Genomic DNA, 13,529 nt, shown 5'->3' with positions numbered 1-13,529 from the left:
ACCTATAGCAACTAAAAAGACACAGGCAAGCAACAGGGATGCTATATGCAATTATCCAAGTCTCAGCCAGCAGCCTGAGTGTTGAAAATATTGTTGCAAGAAGATGTAGGTTGACATATGGTTTTAACAGAGGATCAACTTAAAACCGATCTTGACTATAATCCCTCCAGTTTCACCCTTTGCAGATGACACACATCTCATACACCAAAAAGAAGAGCAATGTTTGATTGTGCTTTCAGCTCCACAAACATAGTGAGTTCAAAGCCTGTGTTGAACATGGGTGTTTTCATCTGGCCCTGTGCTTTAGAATGACTTCATATCATTGAGATATTTTTCACTCTAAATTATGCCCTGCTTGGTGCAATTTTTTACTTATTAAAATTGCAGCTGACCATTAAAAATGCATTTTTGGCATTCCTCAGATTCTCCAGAGTCAGCTAAAATAAAACCACCCCTGCCAAGTGGTTTCACAGCATGATACCTAAGCAAATTTTCTACTATGTTCTTAAAACATTCACCTTTTTTTCTGAAACTTAACACTCTCACAAAAAAAAAAAAAACCAAACAATCTTGACTCAAAAACATCAACAGCCTTCAGTGAGAAGGCTGGTTGAAAGCTGAGCAGGGATGTTGGGAGATGCTGGAGGTAAACACTTCTCCACAAGGTTCATCTGTTGGGATCTTTCAAGTCTTGGACTACAGTAACTCTCTCAGGATTGTCCGAGAGCAAGCACAAACCATCATGATCAGAAATCTCCTGTCTCCCACATTCATCACAGCTACCTAGACTCCCAAATTTAGGGTTCATTTTCTGGCTCTGCTCCAGACTTTGCCATCTCTGCATTTCAGCTCCCAGCTGTGAAGCCTGGCTCCGGGTGGGCACCCACCATCCACCCAGCATCATGGACCTGGTTACACTGGTGGCCTCTAATATCCCAGAAGTGCAGCTCTTGGAGCAGGCTGGTGGTTTATTTGCTTTGGAGTTTTTTGTTGTTTTTTGGGGTTTTTTAGGGTTTTTTTGTGTTTTTTTTTTTAATAAGTTGGCATAATTAGAGATAAAAAGGAAACATGTAAGAGCTTGTACCACTCCAAAGCCAGGGATAATTACAAAATACAAGTCTTACCTCATCACTGTCTATTTCATATTTTGCAACTTTAGCCATAGACAAATCAGTGGCCATGTTATGTTTTGATTTTTCCTCTTATTTGTTGCCTAATTTTCTTATTTCTTTTTAAACAATACCTCAAACAAATGACAATCCTTTTCTTTGCAAGCTTTTGTTTATATTTGTATGCCTGCGAAATTAACTGTGTAGAATCATAGAATGTTTTGGCTTGGCCTTTAAATGTCATCTAGTTCAACCCCTCCTGTGCTGAGCATGGACTCCAACTAGATCAGACCTTCAGACCTCTGTCTAACCTGACCTTGAATGTTCCACAGAAGGGACATCTACCACCTCTCTGAGCAACCTGCTCCAGAGCTTCAGCACCTTCATTGTAAAAGATGTTTTCCTTGCATCTAATCCAAATCTACCCTCTTCTAATTTAGAACAATTACTCAATATCACTGCAGGCCTTGCTAAAGAGCTTGTCCCCACCTTTCTTATAAGCTCCCTTAAGGTACTGAAAGACTGCAACAAGGTCTCTCTGGAGTCTTCTCTTCTCCAGGCTGAACTACACCATCCCTCTCGGCCTTTCCCCATAGGAGAGGTGCTCTGTCCTTCTGATCATCTTTATGCCCCTCCTCTGGACTTGCTCCAACAGGCTCAGATCTTTCCTGTGCTGAGGACCCAGAGCTGGATGCAGCACTGCAGGTGGGGTCTCACAAGGGCAGAGGAGAGGGGGACAATCACCTCCCTTGACCTGCTGGCCACACTGCTTTCTATGCAGGCCAGGATACTTCTGGCTTTTTGGGCTATGAGCGCACATTTGCCAGGTCATGTCCAGCTTTTCATCCACCAGTACCCCCAGCTGCAGTGTTGTTCTCTGCAAAACTACTCTCATATTTACAGCTTGTGGATATTTGAGACTCAGAGAAGAACTCAGGTATTGTTCCATTTCACCTTTTCTGACCAAGCTCTGTTATGACCAGAAATTAATGATTTCAATTAATCCCTTTATTATTATTCAGCAGAACTTATATTTAAATTTCCTTTCCTCTTAAACTTACTTAATATGCTTCAACAACTACCTCTAAGGATACTTCCTTACAAGAAATTAAACTCCAAAGCTTTGTGATTGTTTTTTGAATGTTGTCAGTTCAAACTTAGTATTAAATTAAAAGCTGTTTCATAATGTTAAAAAGAATGTTCTGTATAATAATCTGCCTTCTGATGGTAATTTTGTATAATTAATGCCACCTTTCTGTGCAACCTTTTGTGTTCTAAAGTTTATTCTGTACTCCCACGTGGAAAATTAGATCACTCAGCATGTGGAGGCATTTACAGAATACAGCTCACAACTACCCATTGAATAAATAAAATAGTGAAATGAAGGGAAAATTATGTTAAAATATCAGCTGTTTTTTTCTGTCAAGCACTACCAGTGTCTTCATTCAAATGACAGGAAAGAAGGTGATAGTAGATGATGGTGGTTTCTCTCACTGTGAGAGACCACCACCCTTCACATGTGCTGCTTCATCTCTCATCAGGACATGGAAAGTCTCTGCTGGAGGCTTTTTCCACCTTTCATTACAGACAAGCTAATTACAGAGCTCGCTGGAGTGGTGGGAGAAGGGAGCAGGTTCAAGCCCCAGCTCTCCTGGCCATGTCCACGTACACTCTCTCTATTCAGCTTCTCCTGACTAAATCCATCAGTGGAAGACTGTGCACACCAAAAACACACATCTACCAAATCCAGGCAAAATATTTTAAAGCCACGCTGGAGAGCCTATCCACAGATCTCAGCATGAACCCCAGACAGCTTGAAACTATGACAGAAGACCTGAGGATGCCTCCTGAATGCTCATCATGCAGGCACAAGGTACAACATAGAATGGGCCCCCCTCTCCACCTTCCACACTCTGCTGTACATTTTTCCTTGCAGAAACCACACTATGCTATAGATCTAGATAGTGGTGGCTGCAAAAGTAAAAATCTCCTATAATCTCATCATTTTAGTTTTTTTATCAGATTGTTTCAAAGTCCGTTGTCTGAAACCTGGGAGCATTTAAAACATGCCAAACCTTTAGAAAGATCAAAGTTGGAAGATTTTTCTAATCCTCTGCATTTACATATTTTATGTTTCAGATACCTAACTAAACTGCTTGAAAAATATCTTTAGGGAAAGTCCAGTTCATTATCTTCTGCTGTTTTTCCAGTCTCCTAACAGAAAATGGATATTTTCCTTCCCTTCCCTAATTTAGCAGGCAGCACCAGAGAATCTGTGCAGTAGCCAGATTCTGATCCATCTCAAAGATGATACTCTGAAATCCCTGGAGCTGCTTATGGGTTACACAATACAGTGGCTTTACAGGCCAGGCCAATTCTTGCACAATCAGTTTGCAGAAGCATGTTCAGTGGGCACCTCCAAAACTCAGGATTCCTTCAGTTTTAAATGTACTATCCAGCAGAATTTATAGCATCTTTCATGTGCATTGAAGATCTGCTGGTGACTTTAAACTGATGATGAAGCAAACTTTTCAAAGACCAAAATACTCATCCATCTTCTAGGAAAGAAGAAACTGGATTCTCTGTAGAAAGAAATAAATGCAAAAATGGAATAAAGTGAAATTAGTGTCTTGAAAATAGTTACAAAGTTCTACCGGAAGGAGGAAAACATTTCCTGTCAAAATGAGTTTTATGTAAAGAATTTTACTCCTGGTGTTTGTTTCCTCTTGTATTCTCCTCTCTCCACATCCTCCTCTGGGGCTACGGGATCTGATGACACACAGTTTCAACCTGGGCAGAGACAGAGGATGGGATTCCCAACATTGTGTTGGTGAGGACATGGGGTTAAAATGTAGGAAACTCCCTTTATTCTTGAGAGAATCAGGTTTATCTGGGCATCTCATTAGTGTGGTGCCAGGGAGTCCAGGTGAGACCTGTCCAAAGGTAAGAAGTGCATAATTGTTTCCTTTATAGGTCCAGCAGCCCACAGGTTTTACAGGAACAACCAGAAGGTACAGCTTACACAACCTTTCCTATGCAGAAGCATGTAAAAGAATAATACAATCCACAAAGAGGTCAGAGGATGCATCATGATCAGCTCAAATACTCCCTAGAATACAAAGATGCCAAAATCTCTTCTTAAATGCAGCACTGCTACAAGTATCAGATGCTATAACTATTTTATTTTAATAATGCAGAACCTGACATGTGCAGAATATGAATTAGTGTAAGGCTTTAGAAACAGATAAATTTTACATGGTTTCCTTTTTGTTCTTCCAAACAACCCCAAGCACAGAGTCACTGTCCCCCCAGCAAAACTGTCCTCCCTCCATGGTGCAAAAGGACCTGGTTAAAACCAAATTAAAAAACAGCTTCAGTGTGATTTTTTTTTTTAATCATGTGCCAAGTATGACATCAGCCTTGTGCACAGGAAGCATCTGGACACACTGGAAGGAATTTCCTGACCAGCTCTGAGTGACAAACTCAACTAAAAGCTATTTTACACCAGCTACAGAAGAGCAAGTTGCTCCCATGCTATCGCTCTTGGGGAAAAAAAAAAATAAAAGGGGGAGGGGATGAGAAGGGAAAGAGCCCCTCATTATTCTACCTAAAACAAGCAAACAATCGAAGACCAAAAAGACAGTAAAATTTATTCAGAGGCCCTTTTCATTACTTTTTCGCAAAATATTTTTATTGCCTTCAGTCCTTTCAAAGTCAGTTAAAATAGAAGTAGCAAATAGAATTTGTTAGGGAAGTTACACAAGGACCTACCAGAATCCTCTCAAGAGGGAAAAAAAACAAGAAGAAAGAGATGAGGCTCAGTGGGAAACACAAGTAGATAGAGGTGGCTGAAAGCAGTTGGTAAGATTTAAAAACTAAATATGTGTAGTAGTAAAAAACATGTTCACAACCATTCCAACATAAAAGATGGAGAAAAGTACAAAAATTAACTTGGCAGTGCTGGGTTAATGGTTGGACTTGATGATCTAAGAGGTCTTTTCCAAACTTTATGGTTCTGTAACTAATTTAAGGCTTCCTTTCTTGGGCTGTGGATGGATCCTGAACAAGTCCAAATATGTATTGTGAATGTTTTTGCCAGGCTCAAGCTCCAGCACACGGAGCAGTGCTAGATGTGCTTTTCAGGGGGGAGTTGGTGAGGCCACAGAGTGCAAGAAGCTGTGAAATGGTGTATTCACCTGCTAAGTGAGCAGCTGATGATCAGAAATACAATTACTCTCCCTGTAGTAACTGTGGATGGTGCCACCATCTGTATATTTATTTAACATTCTCTGGATTCCTGTTAAACTTTGCTCCTTGTGATTTCCTGGAATGAGTTTCACCGGTTATACATAATGTAAAAAGGAAAAAAAAAATTCCTTTCAGAAGGATTATTACTCACTGATCTTCTGCTCTATTGAGAGACCCCTGTTCTTGAATAATAAAGCAACGGTGAGAACAGTCCCATTCATTTCCTCTGACACACAGTATAGGAAGCACAAGAAATGCTGACTAAAGTCACCTTCAAAGAATTTTAAAGCATTCAATGGTGCCACAAAAAACTCAAACTCCTGTGATACACATTCATGGAAATTTTTCATTAATTCTATCTTTGCTCCCTCTTTCAGGTGTACAAGTGAAGCTGATTTGTAAATGGTTGAGGCTCTGGGCAAGTGCCCATTTTCTGCCAGTTCTCAGGCTCAAGGGGAGAGCATGTACAGAGGTCGTGCTGCTCCAAAGGTCCCATGCAAGAAGTTCCTCCTCTCCTCCAGATTCACGCCACGTTCCTGGCTCCTGCTGCCCAGCACTGAAGGTATCTCCCAGGGCAGGCAAGACCACAGAGCAGGTTTGTAGTCTTATGGAAAATTATAGCTACTGCACTAGAGATAACAGGAATCAGCCATTCTAGGCCACCCAGGAAAGGCACAAAGAGAAAAAAACAGATATATTCTTCAGGAAATACATTGTCCTGCAAGAAGTACTTTGTTTATCACAAATGGCCTCCCATTACTCTGCTTAAGAAACAAAACAAAGGGAAAAAAACAGAAAAAAACCCTGACACTGAGGTCTTATTCAAAACTTTTTCTGGATAACAGAAAACTTAAATTAAATTTCAGTGTATGTACAACTCAGGTGATGGGAAGAACACTTTTCTTACCACTTTGTCTCTCACAGTTGGTCCACACTTCAAATGTGTACTGACATGTAAGCATAAGAGGTGCATTTATACTTTCAGCAAGCTTTTAAATTATGCCATTTATGTATATGACAGATGTCAAGAATCTTGAGGCTGGGAAAAGACAGTTATGTGTAAATTAGACATATTTGTAATACACAGGTTGTTTCAGTATAACCTCATTCACTGGCCAACTTTGTCAAGAGACAGTCTTGCTATTTGATCTACAGAAGTAAAGAATAAGCAAGACGCCTCTAATAAAAACTTCCTGAACAATATGTCTTACTTGATAATGTCTCAATCCCTATATTCTTTTCAGGTGTTATATTATTTCATATTTCTTTAATATATTCAACTATTCTCTTTAGTGCACATTCTTCTCTTATTCACAACTATAAAATCAAGAACATCAGATTTTTATCAGATATATCTCTTTGAAAATCCCCAAGCCCAACAATTTCCTACAAAACTAGAGGGAAGTCAAGTACAACAGAGGACAAAGTTTTCTACACAACCCAGAGTAGAACAGGGACAGAACAGTGACAGCTGCTTGTAACACTCTCATCTCAGATTCTAGGTGCTCCAAGTCAGATTCAAGACACCACGTGGGTCTGACAGTTTGTGCAAAGCCTGTGATTCACAGAAGGGAATTTGGCATGGCAGGTCTGCTGTGAGAGAAATGTGTGTCAAGAGCTCAGGCATTAATTGCACATACATAACTGAGCATTTGCTACCAGTTAGATGCTTCTAACTTTCTCCAGGAAAGAGACATTTTAAATTGCCTTCTCGATATAATTTTGACATAACCTGTACACATACCAGATTTCAGAAACGCCTACGTCTGACCCCTAAGGCATTGTTATTAGCCCACCTGAACTGCATGAAATACTGCTGTGTTCTGCATTACAAGCCACAAGTGTGAGGATTTGCCTTATCTGAAACACAAAAGCAGAATCCCAGGAACTAATCTGATCCCTCTATCAACAACACATTTAAAGGAAGATTATCTCTTCTGCAAAGACTGAGTGTCCTTGAGTAAGTCAGTTCTCTGCTGGCTGCTACTGATAGCTGAACAAGCTATTCCCAGAGGTAACACTGCATTTCCCAACCAGCCATGAAGAAAAGAAACACAACCATTTCCCAAGTCAGGCTCACAGTTAAAGAAAAACCAAAGGTGAACTCAAGTGCTCATTTCTCTGTCTGATCAGAAATACCTGATGATCTCTGAAATGTAGCAAACTGTCCCCCCCTTACCATTTTCAACTGAATTTCATCATGCAAGATACCAAATGGGACTTGAATAGTCAGCATTTCACAAGAGTGGAGAAGGGGAAAAAAAGTCTCAACTACACAAAACTCAGGTGTATCTACACATAAAAACCCCTGTTTTCCTGAGATTTCAATCCAATCCACTGAATTAGAAGGTCCAATAAGCATCTGAAATTTCTTATCTGATCAAGGTCTCCAAACCTCTGCCACACATCACAATTCTTGTTATCAAATTAATTCAAACAAAGCAGTGACTGATTTGGTCTACTGCTTTTTGAAGGCCTATCAAAATTATTTCTTGATTGCAAAACAGGTATAGATTATAGCTGGTAAACACTTGAGAGTGTTGATTTATTGGTTCATTGGTGTCTGAAAGCACAGCCCAAAGGCTTCTCTTGCAAACCTTTAGAGTGCAACTACTATTTATTAATGATTATTGCACTCTTTTGTAAGTGGGAAAAAGATCACGCAGTTAATTCAGCTGATTATACTTAAATCTACTAAACCAAGAACAAGCACTGCAGCTGGTCCACTACTGCCATGCAGGAACAGTTTGGGGTAAATTAATTCACTTCTGACAAATGTATCGCTCCTAATTCTATCTACAGAAGTACCTGAACACCTTCCATTGACTTTCTAAGTTACCATAGAATCCTGTTTCACCTGAACTACTAAATCCCTTTCTAGTTTTTGCTCCTCCCAGGTCCTTCTATGCTCATTCTGTGTAATAACAAGGCTTAGTATTACAGAAAACCTGTACATTTTTTCCAAGTGATTCTCCATGCCCAAACTCTCACAAGATCTCATTTTACCAGATAAATGTATACTTGCAAAGAAAACAACAGAATTAACCTTAGAGGATAGTACAGATCTCTATTCCCTCCCCACATTCAACACAGAGACACTTGTAATAAACTGGCAGACAGAGACACTTGTAATAAACTGGCAGACAATGGCAGACTTTCTGAAGGGAAGCTATCATTTTCCAATTGCAGTGCAATCATACACTTGAAACATTATTTTTATTAGATGCTTCTCTGTCTGAAGTGACAAGAAGGTAATGATTATTACTTTCTCCAGTCCCAAATCTGGCATTTGCCCCAGCAGCAGAGGAAGGGGACCGATAGTGTAGAGCTACACTTTCCCATCCATGTGCAAATCCTACCACAGTTACTTAATTTTCCTGAAATACATAAGAACATATTTTCTACATTCACTGCTAGGTGTCTGACAGTAATAAATGAAGGCTACTATTTGGACAAACTTGTCATAATTATTTCTAGATGCTAACGCATTCCACTAAATATTCCTACAGTACTGCCAGTGTAAACACTAATGAAACACCCAGAGCAGGCATCATTATCACTCATGTTTCACAGTGATGCCATGTGAATATGCAGGAGAGGAAACATTGCCCTCCCACAAACCCTTCTCTCCCATCCTCTACAGGATTCCTGTGCTTTTACATCAGCTGATAAAACAACTTTTAATCATCTGCATTGGCATACGTAGGCACACAGTACATTTTGAGCCTGCATTTTTGGCAATACATCCTAAAATTTAGCAACAGCCAAGGCTTTGATTCATAAGCCATAAGATCACATATAACCACACAGATATTTTCCCCTTTTAATCCAGTATCTCATCTAATCTGCACATAGAACAGTTCAAAGAATATGTCTTGCCCACTTCCCTTGGCAAAACAGACAATGGCAAACTACCAAGACTGGTTAAATATTTCTGCTCCCTGCCCTAATATTCTCTGCCCTTAGTTTTGGGACTGGCAGTAGCTCAGTAACTCAGAATTTTATCATTTATGAAGAAATAGACAGTAAATATAAATGAAGAATAATAAGTATATAGGCATGTTGTTTTTTCCTTCTAAATCCTGAATGAAGTAAATTTATGCACATTTTGCATACAACAAAAATACTCTTTATGCATAAATTATATTCACTTTTCACCGTGTATTTTACTAGAAGGAAGAATCTTGCAATGTAACAGAAAACAAACTCTTTCCTAAGGAAAACTAACATGTGCACTATTTTTGAGTCATGTAAAGAATACCAGAGCAGAGAAATTGTTCAAAGAGAAGACTCTTTCTCTGGCAGAGAACTGACCAGACAGTAAATTAAATCTACTGATCATCTTAAAAATTCTCCAATTATGGGTGCATGTCTGAGCTTTGCCCACAGTGTTTACATGACCTCCAATGAACATCCTGAACTACAGCCAAAATTCACTAGAACCAACTACTGTATAAACAACTGTGAAAAAAGATACAGGAAAAGCTTTTCCAAGTTTGTAGCCTGCAACTGCATACAGTGGGAATTGATAGAGCTTTTGCAACACAAATAGTGCCCCAAATCAGTTCTCCACACAGAGAAAGTTTCCAGTGATAAAGGACACATGTAAGGCACGTTCTTTTAAAAACCTGCCTCCCATGAAGAAGCTCATTGTTCATAAAGGGAATGGTGTTTACACAGGAAAAAGTCTACTTTCAACAAATCTAAAATCCAACAGATGTTTCCTTCTATCTAAGCAAAACAAGTTTGTGACCCATTTCTGCCCAATCAGAAAGCTTCAAAATTATTTCTGCAGGAAAAAAAAAACCCTCCAAACTTGACAGAATGATCTTGGAAAACAAATTCAATAAAACTTGTATTTCAAAATAGCAAGTATTACTAAAGTGAATTAACTTTTTAAAAAAAACAGCGCTTATAGAGAATGTCTTATGATCTGGATTTGAAGAGATACAACATGATAATTTTGGTTTGTGAAAGAGAAAGTAGGGCAGACTGTTAACTCACAAATGCTCTGTATTGCAATTGCTCTCCTCAAATCAATTTACCCTCCCTTCTTCTCCTGCAACAACCCTCCAAAGCTCCTGGCTGCTCTTGGTTTCTTCAAATTTCATAAGACTTCTCTTCCTCTGAAAACAGCAACTAAATAACAGAAGTGGCTGAGCAGAGTATAAAAGTGGATCTTTTAATTCTATTTTACAGTATACACTAATCATACAGCAAGCCTAAGCACTGTGTAGAAGTGTAGAAGACAAAGAATTTCAGGCTTTGCCAAAGTTGTGCAGTTACATACACTGTGCTGTTACACACCTTACTTTGACTTACCATCAGGAGAAAGTTTCAGGACTTTCAAGATGTACCTGGTGGCATTGCACCATTACAGAGCAAAGCTGGATCTGGTGACGTCCTCTTGCACAACCGAATGCTGCAAAGACAGCAGCTTCCAAGGAGTTGGTGCACTTTCTGTGCCCAACAATACTGAACTGAGATGGATCACAGGTTGCTGAGGATTTTAGCAATTTTTTATACCTTTTATAAAATGTAGCTGCAGAGGTCAAATAAATTATATTAACAGCTAGATGCAAACATCAAAGCCAAAGTTAAAATGGTCTTAAACATGAGTATGACAGGTGTAATAAGTGCATGCAACCTTCTGTGCCACCTTTACCTCCATGAGTCCCTTCTTCACTTTTCACTGGATTTTACTCCAGTTATTTCTTGTCCAGATATTTTGTGAGTGTTACACAAAGTTCCTACCTCTGTATTGTTGTATGTGCAGCACCTTCAGCACTGAGGTTCCTTAACCCAGCTGAAGCCTCTGCATGCCCTGAGATGAATATAAGAAGGCAGAACTGAAATCTGCCAGCCATGCAATGCACCATTATTACACCCAACACGAATATCAGCAATGCAAAGGAGACCCACTGAGATGCAATTCAAATCTGCCTATCAATTATGGCAGAAAGTAGAAGCGGTTTTCTCTCTCCTCCAGTAATCCTATTTGTCCTTTAAATAGATCTTAAGCATAATCTTGAACTGTCAGCATTTCTGTAAAGAAATACCAGCTCAGACCTAATTGGATTTGTCAGACAATCACAGCCCATGAGTTCTCTGAGATCTAACAGCTGAACAGCTGTGGGAAAACCTTCCACATTATAATATAAGAATCTGAGTTCATTTCAAGAGGGAATATTTCCTCTGAAATTAAGTGATAAAAAGACATAATTTGTTGCACAGAACCCTGTGCCTTAGCAATATCATGATGTGGTGTAGCATACCAAGATTATGTGAGCTACCCCATATAGAAAATTATCTACAGTTAACTGTTAAACACTTTGGGCTGCTCTGAATGTAGGAAAATGGGGGTAAAGAAAATCACCAAGAATTCTACATGTAACAGCAGCATTTGAAAAGAAAACAAGTATATATTATATCACATATTAAAAAAAATAGATAGCAGAATATGTATCTTATCTGAAGAGCAGAAATACTTCCTATTCCTCTGGACTTTTTGGGTTGTCGACATATATAAACATACACACAAAAACCTGCTCTCTGTGTCATCAGCCTCCTGTTCTGTTCAGGCTTCTGTGGGCTGGAATAATGCATTTTAAAGACAATCTAGGGGATAATGGCCAAAAGGCCACACTATCCTCATCCTTTGAAGTGACAGAGAGGTTGCATGTTCAGGCAGTACAATAAGCCAAATCTTAAAATGCTTCCAATGCCTACAAATTGTGGTTTCTTTAATGAAGATCTGGATTATTTCATACATATCTGGATGCAGAAGAAAAGTTCTTATACAGATTTTATGTTGAAAATTGAAGTGATGTTCATTTCCCTAATTTTAAAATAATAGTTATACAGGTTTTAACGTTTGTATTTAGAAGAATATCAACAAGTATGCAACAATGTTATTTTGTGTATTTGCAGAGTTGGTAACTCTGTAGGTGACTGAGGAATATAAGCAGACTTTGCACTGAATTCCAACCCATGCTTTGACCTGGGGCAAAAGCGAATTAATCTTTTGAGTCTATCATTATTAATAGTCAGGAGTTACACACTCGCCTACCTGTTGGCTTATCCACACCAAGGAATCCAGCCTGTCCCAGGATTTTAAACACTTTATGTGCTGGGAACTGTCCTTCTTCTTCCCACTTATCCACAAAGGGATTAATCTCCTTGTCAATGATCTAGATTTGGAAAAAAAAAAATGTACAAGTTATAAACACAGGCATCCTGCACAAAAGCTTTTGACTACTTTCACCTAAAAACTGAAATTCAAGAAGAAAAGGAAAAAACAATATACTGAGAAAAGCCCATTAATTTTCTTACTTCCTGATGCATATTCTTATTTTCCATTCACCCACAACTATTACAAAAGATGTATTCAAGCAAATGTAAGTAATTATTTTAACAATTACTACTAGAACAGGCCATCTGGGCAAATTTAAGCCTCTCCAAGGTCTATGAAAATGGCTCTTTCCCTCATTATTTGTTACCTTTTCTAGAAGGTAGGGTTACAGTTTCTAGAAAGTGACAAGAAAGGAAATCTGGATTATTCTCAAAAGAACCTTGGCAAAAAAGGTTGATCTGTTCTTGATGACCATACACATTTCCAAGAAAGTCAAGTAGAAGAGATTAATTTCCTCTCTTTTTGCCTGAAACACTCTAGGAAGTTGGTGCTGTGTGGAGCATGTCTGTATTTAAACTTCCCCACAAGTCTGACACAATATGTACTGGAAAAGTATGACCTTCTTCCAGAATTGATAATATTCCAAATCTAGTCCCTGAGCAGCTCTTGTCTGTGCTACTGCTAGTGCTGCACATCTTCCAAAAGTCAGTGTCCTAAGCTGCCTGACTACAGTCCTTACGCTGTTCAGGCTGCAGCATTCCCTTCCCTTCCCTTTGCAAGAAAAACACAACTGCAGTACAGCCACTACATTCAGAAACACTTTCAGGTTTCAGGGCACAAGAGCTGGATGTTTTGCTCCACAAAGTCCCAGATTTCCATGGCTATGGGAAAGGAGCAAAGTGGGCAGCCTGCAGGTGTGTTCTTGCTGCCTACCAGCCCATCATGAGGCAGCTGGATTGGCCCACCTCCACCCAGCTCTGCAGCCCAAACCAGGCCTTGGCACAGGCTGCTTCTGCCATGCAGCCAAGGGCACCACACAC

General features: G+C 39.3%; 1 protein-coding gene across 1 annotated transcript in view; it reads right to left on the bottom strand.

The window, feature by feature from the left end:
* Nucleotides 1-13,529, bottom strand: part of LOC129135042 (putative acyl-CoA dehydrogenase 6) — a 74,902-nt gene that overhangs the window by 50,165 nt on the left and 11,208 nt on the right. The window contains exon 2 of the mRNA XM_077174966.1: nucleotides 12,427-12,547. Within this exon, the coding sequence (XP_077031081.1) occupies nucleotides 12,427-12,547 (121 nt within the window). The remainder of the gene's footprint in view (nucleotides 1-12,426; nucleotides 12,548-13,529) is intronic.

This window comes from Agelaius phoeniceus, chromosome 1 (genome assembly GCF_051311805.1).
Source record: "Agelaius phoeniceus isolate bAgePho1 chromosome 1, bAgePho1.hap1, whole genome shotgun sequence".
In the NCBI taxonomy this organism is placed as follows: domain Eukaryota; kingdom Metazoa; phylum Chordata; class Aves; order Passeriformes; family Icteridae; genus Agelaius; species Agelaius phoeniceus.
Note: the sequence above shows the minus strand (reverse complement) of the source record. Positions and strands in the feature narration are given on the sequence as shown.